The 12,393-nt window shown below is 35.0% G+C and overlaps 1 protein-coding gene across 2 annotated transcripts in view; it reads left to right on the top strand.

The window, feature by feature from the left end:
* The window catches only part of EXOC6 (exocyst complex component 6), a 211,605-nt gene that overhangs the window by 53,136 nt on the left and 146,076 nt on the right, over nt 1-12,393 (top strand). For both annotated transcript variants that reach the window (XM_078077357.1, XM_078077356.1), the window contains exons 6-7: nt 1,627-1,831; nt 10,427-10,579. In XM_078077357.1, the coding sequence (XP_077933483.1) occupies nt 1,627-1,831; nt 10,427-10,579 (358 nt within the window). The remainder of the gene's footprint in view (nt 1-1,626; nt 1,832-10,426; nt 10,580-12,393) is intronic.

Genomic DNA, 12,393 nt, shown 5'->3' with positions numbered 1-12,393 from the left:
GTAATACTTTCATTTAGCCTCTATCACTTTATGACTTCAAATACATTGTAGGCATTACCATGAATTTTCAGAAAGCCTATCTGTTGTGGAGATAATACTTTTGGAGTATACCTAATTCACATCAAATCAGGAAATAGGGCAGGATCAAAATAGGGCAGGGTCAAAATTTGACTATTGACTGACCTATTGTATATAAAATGTTATTTTACTCAGAAAAGATATTATTCATCATTTTACTTCATTTAAATTTATAATGTCTTAGGTATTATCAAAGTCATTGTAATGACATCTCTCCCACCCATGTTATCACCTAAATATGTTCATTTCTGACCAAATGTATATTTTATTTGTTTATAACAATTCTGATGATTTTAAATAACAAAGATAAAATTTAGGCATCTAATTTTTAAAATAGTGATAGATTTTGTGACAGTTTGCAAAATATGCTCTATCTTTGGGAATATAGGCTAGAGAATCAGTAAATATCTTTAAATAGCTTTGAATTTACAATCTTTCAAATTACCTGTGTATTACTTTTTTTGTTCTCTAGATCATGCCTTTTCTCATTTTTAATATCCAAATCAGTGGGAAAGTATAGAATATTATTTGATTAATTTAAAAAATTCTTCTACCTACTTTCAGTAGATTTTGGTGGTGAATATTATTGTAGGAAACTGATAGTTATGGTTTTTCTACCAGTTAATTATAGTATCTTGGCCAAATTGTGTACTCTTTGTGTTTCAGTTTTTCGTCTGTAGAGTATTAATAGTAATATCTGCCATACACATCTACCTCATAGAAGTCTAGAGAAAATCAAAGTATGTATATGAAAGTACATGTCAATTTTTCTGTGGCATAGGCTATATTTTACTAATTACTGCAATCCACCATGTCATTCAGTATGTATTTGTTGAGTTGAGAATAAATCACTGTGGTTTTTCACTTGGTTTTTTGATACTTAATATTATTTCTAAGTGCTTTAAATAGTGTAAAATTTTCAAAAAGATGTCCTTAAAACACATTTTACTTTAAGTTGAATTAAATCTGTACTTTTTTGATGTGATGGTATGTGGATGGGAGAGAGATTATGAAAGCACATATCAATAACTATTATAATTAAAAATTTCGGAAATATTGTGCATATACCTTTAAGATATTGTGATGACAAGTGCCTGGGTGGCTCATTCAGTTAAGCGTCTGTCTGCCTTTGGCTTAGGTCATGATCCCGGAGTCCCGGAATCGAGCCCCACAGCAAGATCCCTGCTCAGTGGGGGGAGTCTGTTTCTCCCTCTTTCTCTGCTCCCCACCCCCACGTGTGCTCTCTCTGTCTCTAATGAATAAATAAAATCTTAAAAAAAAAGATATTGTGGTGACAGATTTAAGTTGTTACAGATGTTACATATTTAAGTGAAATGAAATAAGGAAACTGTAGGTTAGTATAAGTCATGAATTTTCAACCTGCAATCTCGTTCATGTGGTTTATAGTTTATGCTTAGTAAATAGAAGTAAATGGTAATTTTACTTATTTTAACTGTGTCCCTTTTGATTGGAGTGTTGGACTAATTATTTTAACTTGAAAATTAATGTAATAACTTTTTATGGAGTTTTCTTCTTAACCTTTCACAGGTATTATTCTGCTCTAAAAACTATGGAACAATTAGAGAATGTTTTTTTTCCCCGAGTTAGTCAATACCGGTTTTGTCAGCTAATGATAGAAAATCTTCCTAAACTCCGTGAGGATATTAAAGAAATCTCCATGTCTGATCTCAAAGACTTTTTGGAAAGCATTCGAAAACATTCTGACAAAATAGGTGAAACAGCAATGAAACAGGTGAGATTAAAAAGGAAAATTTTAATTTAATGTTATTCATAGTCTAATTAGAGAATATATCCAGAGTTTACTTGTTTTTAATTACATAAAATGCTTATTTTTGTTTAGTTTTATCCTTTTCGTATCTTTCCTGAACTTTGTTTAGAATGGATTTAATCAACATTTTCTTTTGGTTTGCAGCTATTCTGTATTTAAGTTAGGTCAATCTAACTTGACTCACGAGCCTGTCTCTTGGGAATCATCCCAAGTATGTGGTAATTCATTAACTTGTGCCAGCAGGCGAATTTGGTGTAAAATTAGATGAACCATGGCAGCCACAGAGGCAAATGGGATTCCTTTTATCCTAAGGTTCTAAATTGTTCTCTTTAAAAGTATTATCTTTGAATTAACAACTTCTACAGCTCAATAATAAAAAGAAAACAGTGGACAAGATTTGGCAGTTGTAAAGTTAATGTACCTCCTTTTTGAATCATCAGTTCTTCTCCTAGATAATTCCAATGAGAAATGAAGAAAACATATCCTTGTGATGTTCATACCAGCTTTGTTCGCAGCTAGCCAAAACTAGAAACAACCCAAATGGACATCAAAAGGGGAATGGATACACAAATTGTGCTGTATAAAAACACAATGGAATATTACTTAGCAATAAAAAGGAATGAAATTACTGATATGTACAACAGCAAATATTAATCTCCCAGGCATTATGCTGAGCTACAGAAGCTGGACACAAAAAAAGCACAGATTGTGTCACTCCATTTATATTGCAGTTCTAAAGCAGGCAAAACTAATTAAAGTGAAAAAAATCAGAGCAGTGCTTACCTCTGGGTGGGGTAATTGCCTGGGAAGGGACACAAAAGGACTTTCTGAGGAGATAGAAATGTTCTGTCTCCCACTTGTCAAAATTGTACAGTTAAGATCTGTACATTTCAATGTATGTAAATCTGACCTCAAAGTTGTAAAAAATAATTGGTTTGTGTATAGTGTGTGTGTGTGTATGTGTGAAGTGAGTGGGTAAAGTATATAGATGAAACAAGAATGTATAAATATTAATTGTTGAAGGTAGGTGATGAGTACTTGGGATTTTGTTATATTAATCTGTATTTGAAATTTTTAGTAATAAAAAGTTTTAAAATGATTATAACTTAAAATTCCTGAGTTAGTTAAAATTCCCAATAATCACAGTGTCATAGAAATAAAACAGTGCTCAACATGCTTTCTAACCCCTAATTTTTTTTCTCAAGTATTAGAAACTAGAGACGCTTCAGGTATGGCAGGGTGGGGCAGAGGGATATGGGCTGGGTGGGCCCTGAGTGGGAAGCTGTAGAGGGTACCGCAGGCATGACCTTCTCTTCCTTCTCCAGCCAGGGCTTCCTAAGAAGATTTTATTTTATTTTATTTTGCTTTATTTTCTAATTAAAGAAATGTATCTGTATCAGACTGTTGTCACAACAGAGGAAATTAAAATTCAGTATATGAACTTCCTCCCTACTTGAACTTTTTAAAAAATTATCTATAAATCAGATAATCTCCATTATATTTCTATTAATTGTTTCAGCTTTATTCTATGTTAATTTGTTTAATAGATTTAATAAATTTGTTTAGTAAATTGTTTACCTTGAGGATGTATAGATTTTGAAAATTCTTTATCAGGATCATTTTACTTTAATAATAAATGAAAACCATATGTAATAATGTAGGACTTGTACAATAATGTTTTTTAAAGTTGCTGCTTTTTAAAGAATTTCCTGTTAACTGTTGCTTATCAGTAGGTGGACTGTAGCAGATTCAGTCTTCAAATAATTTTGGTATTATCTTTTGTTCAGATTAAATACTTGGTTGATAAAACAATATATTTATTTGCTGTAAATAAACAGAAGCTACAAAAGAGAACTAAACCCAAATTTATTTCCTGTCTTTTCTTTGGAAGCTAGGCCTGAGGCCATTTTCCCTATCTTTGGAATGATGGAAATATGGTTAGCTGTGGGCAGGAGCATAGGAAAAGAAATGGTAGAAGTGTTGGCCAGGAGATTAGTTAGAATTTCAGATTAGTAAGATGGAAAAGATAAAACCTAAGTTAAGTATAAGAGAATAAAATTTGAAGCCAGCGTTCAGAAGAATGCAGAGATTCTGAATCTAGAGACTGTCATTATCTCAGAGAACTATGTAGGTTAGGAAAGCCCTAGGAAAGTAGAACCAAGAGTGGATATTACCTCACTGTTAAGGTATAATGAAGTGTGGGATTTAATAGCTTTTCTCTAAAGTGATCATCTTTCTCCTCCATTGTTGACCTTCAAGGTACTAACAGGACTGATGCAATCAGGGGAGCCTCTGATTCTTCTTGTAGCACCTCCTGTATCTTCTCAGGATACTAAGTCTTTCTGACTGCCTCTGATTAGTGAGTGTTTTTCTGCACTGGAGAGTTAGGCAACATTATATTCTTGTCTTCAGCATTACAGTGTTTTCAATACTTTTTCTCCTAAGTCTAGACAAGGAGTTTTATGTATGCCATGAGGATAAAAAACACAATCACTTGGTAAGGTTTTTTCAGCACAAGGATGTAAACTATAGTTCAAGAGTTCATGTTCTATTATACAATCTGTTTCATTGTTAAACTTATCTTCTCTGACTTGTTTTTCATAGACCAGTTTTGGACTTTCTGCCTAGGCCATCCACCAGGTCATGGGCCCTGGGATTTGAGGTTTATGAGAATTTTCCTGCTGAAAGGGAATAGACTCTTCCTAGTTTACTACCATTATTTTCTTGTAAAAAGAATCAAGCTCCCTACCTCTGCAACTTAAACAGAACTTCATCACAGAAACCTTTTCTAAGCATGTCTTAATTCCATTATCTCATGTCCCATTTGTGGATTTACTTGTTATATATTCTCTTGAATATCCTGTAGGCCCATCAAACCTAGCATTTCTAAAAGTAAACTCACTATCTTCTTACAAAATCTATTTTTCCTATATTTCTTATGTCACGTAGTAATATGTCCTACTTTCATAAGCCAGAAACTGGGGAGTACTTTAGACTTTTCAGGAGTATTTATATTCTTTATGTAATTTTTTTCTAAGTCCTACTTAGTAACTATCAATTCTGCTTCTCAATATCTGTAGATTCCTTCTCTCTACATACCTGGACTGTTGTTATATCAGATTAATTATTCTCCTTATCTCTAGTCTTTTCTCCACTTATTATTCTAAAATGCAAGTATGACCACTTTCTCTTCAGTGAAAGAGAAAGTTCTCTGAGTCCTACATAGTTCTCTGACATAATGACAGTCTCTAGATTCAGAATCTCTGGATTCTTCTGAACGCTGGCTTCAAATTTTATTCTCTTATACTTAACTTAGGCTTTATCTTTTCCAGCTTACTAATCTGAAATTCTAACTCTAATCTCCTGGCCAACACTTCTACCATTTCTTTTCCTATGCTCCTGCCCACAGCTAACCATATTTCCATGTGACCCTTTACCTAAATCTAAATTCTTCAGTATGAAACAAAAGCCTCATCTCCTGATACTCCTTCTTCCTGTGATATAACAGTATTGGATCTCTTACAAATTTTTGAATACACAATATGTTTCCTCTACCTAGAATGCTTTCCATTTTCCCAAATTTCACGTCTGAAGAATTCCTGCTTTTTTTCCCAAAAGCTGGCTTAAGCATCACCTTGTCTGTGGAATCTGTTTTCCTCTGTCTCACTCCTGCCAGCAAGAGATGGTCACTTCCTCCTTGGTGTATATATCCCTTCTATTTTTCACACTATAATTGTTTATTTTGTATCCTTAACTAGACAGTGAGTTTGGGGTTTTTTTTAAAGATTTTTTTTTTTTTTGAGAGAGAGAGCACATGCACACACATGAGCAGGGGAGAGGGACAGACGGAGAGGGAGAAGCAGACTCCCTGCTTATCAGGGAGCCTGGTGCTGGGCTCTATCCCAGGACCCTGAGATCATCACCTGAGCAGAAGACAGATGCTTAACTGACTGAGCCACCCAGGCCCCCCTACACAGTGAGTTTTTTAAGTGAGGGATTATATCCTATTTATTTTTACCTTCTTGGGGTCTAGTACCATGCCTAAAATGAGTGGCACAAAAAGTTATTTTTTTGAAGGATCTTAGAGTTGAGTCTTAGCTTCTCCAGGGAGAATTTTTTAAAGTAAAAAAACAGGCTTGTACTTGTAGCGTTTTTTGGTTTTTGTTTTTTCCCCTCTTTCTTGTGAGAGATGAATGCACTATGAGTAGCCTGATGTTTAATTAACAATTAAATACCTAAAATTCATAGTCTCAGTTCACATTTTCCATATTGTATTTTCTGGCACACATTTTAATAATGTCCTTTAGGGGAAAACAGGAGACTAAATGGTCAAATAAGTTTTGGAAATCCGGGTTAAAGTTAAGTATATTCCTTTAGTTATGAATTGTAAATCTATAAAGGGGATACAATATATAATGTGTATTTAACTAATTTGAGCATATAACCTTTTTTCAAGAAATACTTGTAGAGGGACGCCTGGGTGGCTCAGTTGGTTAAGCGACTGCCTTCGGCTCAGGTCATGGTCCTGGAGTCCTGGGATCGAGTCCTGCATCAGGCTCCCTGCTCAGCCGGGTGTCTGCTTCTCCCTCTGACCCTCCCCCCTCTCATGTGCTCTCTCTCTCTCATTCTCTCTCTCAAATAAATAAATAAAATCTTTAAAAAACAAAAGAAATACTTGTAGATACTGTGTGAAATGTTAGTTTTGTACATACCACAGTTTGGAAGCAATGCTTTTAAAGAATGATTTAAACTCTGAAAACAGAAAATCATTGACAAAGTTTGGACAGCTTGATACTATAGTTCCTTCTGTGGGGTTAGTGGACATTTCATAGAGTTGGGATTTTGGCCAAGAGTGAACCAGTCCCTCCCACCAATACACACATATGCCGACTCAGGAGGTAAATGGTCCCATGTAACTTCAGGGCTTCAGAAAATTAAAAATTTTTTTCACTACTGATAATCACTGAAGTTAAGGCAGGATGTTTTATGTACATTCATGCATATATCATATCTTTTTAATTTTTCTGGTATTTTAAATTTTATGTAGCTGGTTTTTCACTTAAAAAGGAATTAGTGGTACTTCTTTTTTAAAACTGACAATATTCCAAACCAAAGGTCATGAAAATAATTGGATCGTTATTTAACTTGACTCACTGAAATGAAGAGGAGTATACTCTTTGGTAATTGATATAAAGCTAACTCTAGGATGGGAAACAAAGTCTAAACAATGGAACTATTAGATATGGACTTTAAAATTAGCATAGTCAAGGGGTGCCAGGGTGGCTCAATCGTTAAGCGTCTGCCTTCGGCTCAGGTCATGATCCCAGGGTCCTGGGATCGAGCCCCGCGTCGGGCTCCCTGCTCTGCGGGAGGCCTGCTTCTCCCTCTCCCACTCCCCCTGCTTGTGTTCCCTCTCTCGCTGTGTCTCTCTGTCAAATAAATAAATAAAATCTTAAAAAAAAAAAATTTAGCATAGTCAAGGAATTATAAGACAAGATGGAGAATTTTGGCAGATCATTGGAAACCATAAAGCAAACCATCTGTGAATTCTAGAACTGAAAATACATTACAAATTAAGAACTCAGTGTGTAGTTGGCAAGACAGATTAGAGCTGAAGAGAGAATTAATGAACCAGAAGTAGGTCAGAGGAAAATACCCAAATTGAGGCTCAGAGAGACAAAAGGATGTAAAGTAAAGAGTTTAAAGACATATAAGATGGGAAGATTTAACAGATGTGTAATCGTAGTCCAGAAAGGAGAAGAAAGAGTGATAGACATAAATAATATAGCAGACCTTGAAGCCATGGATTCAAAAAGTGCTGTGAATTCTAAGCAGGAGAAATGCAAAAATCCCATACTTAGGCATATAATAGTAAAATATTAGAAAGGTAAAAGAAGAAAAATCTTAAAAGCAGCCAGAGGGAAAATTTTATTGCCTTCAAAAGAGTAATAATAATACTAATCTTTAGCTGACTTCTCAGCAGAATTAATGGAAGCCAAAAGACAGTGAGCTAAGATCTAAAGTGCTGATAAACCTTATCTGTCAACCTAGAATTGTTTACCCACCAAAAATTTCTTTTAGAAATGGAGGTGAAATGGGAGTGCCTGGCTGGCTCAGTTGGTAGAACATGTGACTCTCGATCTTGGAGTCAGGAGTTTGAGCCCCATGTTGTGGGTAGAGTTTACTTTAAAAAAAAAAGATGAAGGTGAAATGAAGATATTTTTTCAGATAAACAAAAACCTAGAGGATTTATTTCTAGTAGACCTACAAAAAAGAAATATTATTTTCAGACAGAAAGAAAATTATCCCAGTTAGAAACCCAGAGGTGTAGCAAATAAACAGAAAGGGCAACTCTTTTGGGTAAAATTGCATATGTTATGTTGGCTGTATAAAACAACATCTTATGGGGTTTACATATTTATAGAATTAACAGTGCAGGGGCGCCTGGGTGGCTCAGTTGTTGAGCGTCTGCCTTCGGCTCAGGTCATGATCCCAGGGTCCTGGGATTGAGCCCCGCGTCGGGCTCCCTGCTCGCCGGGAAGCCTGCTTCTCCCTCTCCCACTCCCCCTGCTTGTGTTCCCTCTCTCGCTGTGTCTCTCTCTGTCAAATAAATAAAATCTTTAAAAAAAAAAACTCAATTGAAACCAGAAAATATTTTGAATTATAATGAAAGTATGATATATCAAAACTTGTAGGATGCAGCAAAAGTCATGTTTAAGGGAAATTTATAGCCTTAAATTTATGAATTAGGAAAGAACAGCTGAAATCAATGATCTAAGTATCCACCTGAAGGAGTTAGAGAAAGAATAGCAAATTAAATTCAAAGAAAGTAGAAGGATATGACACAAACAGCACAGGCAGCAGAAACTAAACAAGTGGGTCTACACCAAACTAAAAAGTTTCTGCACATCAAAGGAAGCAGTTAACAGTGTGAAAAGACAGTCCCCAGAACGGGAGAAAATAGTTGCAAACTATGTCTGATTAGGGATTAATTTCCACAATATGTAAAGAAACCTACAACTCAGTAGCAAAAAAACCTTAATCATCTGATGTAGAAATCAGCTAGGGACTTGAATAGACATTTCTCCGAAAAAGATAACACAAATTGCCAGCAGGTATATGAGAAAGTGCTCAACATCACCAACCATTAGGGAAATGCAAATCAAAATCACAATAGGACATATCACCTCCCACCTCTCATGATTGCTGTTATCAAACAAAAGACAACGTTGGCAAGTGTGTTAAGAAATTGGAACCTTGCATACTGTTGAGGGAATGCAAAACTATGTGGCTGCTATTTTGAAAAGGTTCCTCAAAAGGTTAAAAATAGAACTACAGTATGATCCAAGAATCCTACTTCTGGGTGTTTATCCAAAAGAATTGAAATTAGAATCATGAGAAAGATTAGCACTCCCATGCTCATGCATCATTATTTACAATATCCAAGATGTGGAAACAATACAGATGTCCATTGACAGATAAATGGATTAAGAAAATGCAGTATATACATACAGTGGTGTATGGTATACTGTTCAGTCCTTAAAAAGGAAATTATGAGGTATCTAAAATAGAAAAATTCAGGGGCGCATGGGCAGCTCAGTCGTTAAGCGTCTGCCTTTGGCTCAGGTCATGATCCCAGGGTCCTGGGATCGAGCCCCACATAGGGCTCCCTGCTGTGCGGGAAGCCTGCTTCTCCCTTTCCCATTCCCCCTGCTTGTGTTCCCTCTTTCACTGTGTCTTTCTGTCAAATAAATAAAATCTTTAAAAAAAATAAAAATAAATAAAATAGAAAAATTCATAGAATCAAAGAGTGGAATAGTGGTTGCCAGGAACTGGGAGGAAAGGGGAGTGAGTTACTAATCAACAGGCATAAAGTTTCAGTTAAGCAAGATGAATAAGCTCTACAAGTCTGCTGTGCAACATTGTACCTATAGTTAGCAATGATGTATTATATTATTAATATATTAATATATTAGTATATGTTAATTATGTAATAATGTATTAATGTAATATACACTTAAAAACATGAGATACAGTAAAATAAAATTTAAAAAAAGAAAATGGAAGGAAATAATCAAGAGTAGAAATCAGTGTAATAGAAAACAGAATACATTAGGGAGGATCAAAAAGCCAAAAGTTGGTTCTTAGTCTTTTCAAATAATACTGATAAACCCTGGTACAACTGTTCAGAAAGAAGAGTGAGAGCATAAATACTGAATAAAAAATGAGACATCACTCCAGATCCTACACCCAAAGCCATTAAAAAGATAGGAAAATATGAAATTCTTTTTTTTTTTTAAAGATTTTACTTATTTGACAGTGACACAGCGAGAGAGGGAACACAAGCAGGGGGAGTGGGAAAGGGAGAAGCAGGCTTCCTGCTGAGCAGGGAGCCTGACGCGGGGCTCAATTCCAGGACCCCAGGATCATGACCTGAGCCGAAGGCAGACGCTTAACGACTAAGCCACCCAGGCGCCCCAAGAAAATATGAAATTCTTGAACCAGTTTTGACCATAATAAATGTTATAATAATCTGAATTTTTCTTTTTTCCAAAATAGGCACAACAGCAGAAGATCTTCAATGTTGCTCTACAGAAGCAAAATAATGTAAAATTTGGGAAGAATATGTACATAAATGATAGAATTCCAGAAGAAAGGAATGAAGTTGAATTGAAACGTGGATTTGAGGAAGAGGATGAGAATGAAGAGGAGGTGATGGAAGTTCCTTCCTTCCTTTTCCCCTCCCTCTTTTTCCTCTTCCCTTCTTTATTTAGGATTTTTTAAATTTTGAGTTGTAATGTATGTCTGTATGACTCTCAGTCTTCCCGTGTGAAAATTGAATTTATGTAGATCAGTTTGTAATGAGGTATTAGGGCAGTGTGTCATCTGAAATATTAGACTGCATAGTTGACAGATAAATAGTATATATTCTAGATTATATTTATAAGCTATAGATAGTTGAACCTAGTTGTTCTACCATAATTAGCAGTGAAATTGTAAATGTAATGATTTTTTTGTAGTGATCACTCATTTTAATTATCTGTGGCAAACATTTAATTTCATGATGGCTTGGCCTTGCTGGTTAGACTAATTCTGGAAAGCCTACCTTTTTTCCCCTTTGGTGCTGAGATAACTGCAAAATGGTTCTAGTAGATTAAAGTTTTTTAATTCTTAAAAAAGTCTTAGCTCTAGAAAGCTTGAAGTTATCTTTAAGTATTCACTTTCTTTCATCTTCTGTATCTAAATTTATTCCTAATTTTATTTGCTTCTTTTACTCTCTACATAAAGTCTTCTGTTGAGCCTACTTTTTGGCTTTTCCTTTGAATTTTTTTGAATTTAGTTAATATCATGAGAAGCCTATTCATAAGTTTTGCCTTGTCAGTGAGATTTTAAATTCTTTTTCTAAGGACTTAGTCGGGGCCCAGTATGAACTTTTAATTAATTGATAGAAGAAACCATATGAATATGTGCCCATGGCCTTCTCTGTGGTTGGAGAACAACTGAGAGTTCAGTATATATGTTTCTACTATATGCCTGAGGATGAGTGAAACTATATGTATTTATGTGTGTGTGTGTGTGTACACATGTGTGTGTTTATGTATATATATATGTGAATGTATGATGTACATTCACATATATATATACACACACACACATATGTGTGTGTGCATATGCAATGGATGTCTGATATTGTAGGGGATACAGACAAATGAACTGCCTTAGACAGTTTAATATCTTCTTAAAAGGGAATTAGTGTGTCCCGATTAGTCTCCAGAAATTAATGTTTTCGAAATTTACTTTTTTGTTCTTTTTTAATCAGTATTCAGAGAATCTCTATATTCTCTTCTCCTAAGCATGTTTGAGATACATAATCTCTGTCCTTTAATTACTTTATAATCTGAAACACTCAACAATAATGATAAATACATAAAGAGTGAATTATTGAACTAGTGCCAAAACAGTTACAAAGGCATTGTGTTTATATTGTAATGTTTTTATAGTTGATAAATGTTATAACAGGAAGTCCATGAATCTCCTTGCTGTCTTTAACTTATATTATCCAACAGTAAGCTAGTAGTTTGATGATTTTTATTTTTATTTATTTTATATTTTTATTATTTAAAAATTTTTTTTGAGGGGGGAGGGTTAGAGGGAAAGGGAGAATCTTTTTTTCTCTCTCTCTTTTTTTTTCAGAGAGTGAGTGTGGGGGGATAGAGGGTAGGGTGAGGCAGAGCAGAGGGAGAGAATCTTAAGCAGGCTCCATGCCCAGTGTGGAACCCGTTGTGGGATTCAGTCCCATGACCTTGAGATCATGACCTGAGCCAAAATCAAGAGTCAGACACTTAACCAACTGGGCCACCCAGCTACCCCAAGTTTGATAATTTTTAAAATGTGGTTTTATAAGAAGGGCATGTGTTGTGATGAGCACTGAGTGCTATATGCAACTGATGAATCGTTGAACACTACATCAAAAACTAATGATGTACTATATGTTGGCTAATTGAACATAATAGAAAAAATAAATA

This window comes from Halichoerus grypus, chromosome 7 (assembly GCF_964656455.1).
Source record: "Halichoerus grypus chromosome 7, mHalGry1.hap1.1, whole genome shotgun sequence".
Taxonomy (NCBI): Eukaryota; Metazoa; Chordata; class Mammalia; order Carnivora; family Phocidae; genus Halichoerus; species Halichoerus grypus.
Note: the sequence above shows the minus strand (reverse complement) of the source record. Positions and strands in the feature narration are given on the sequence as shown.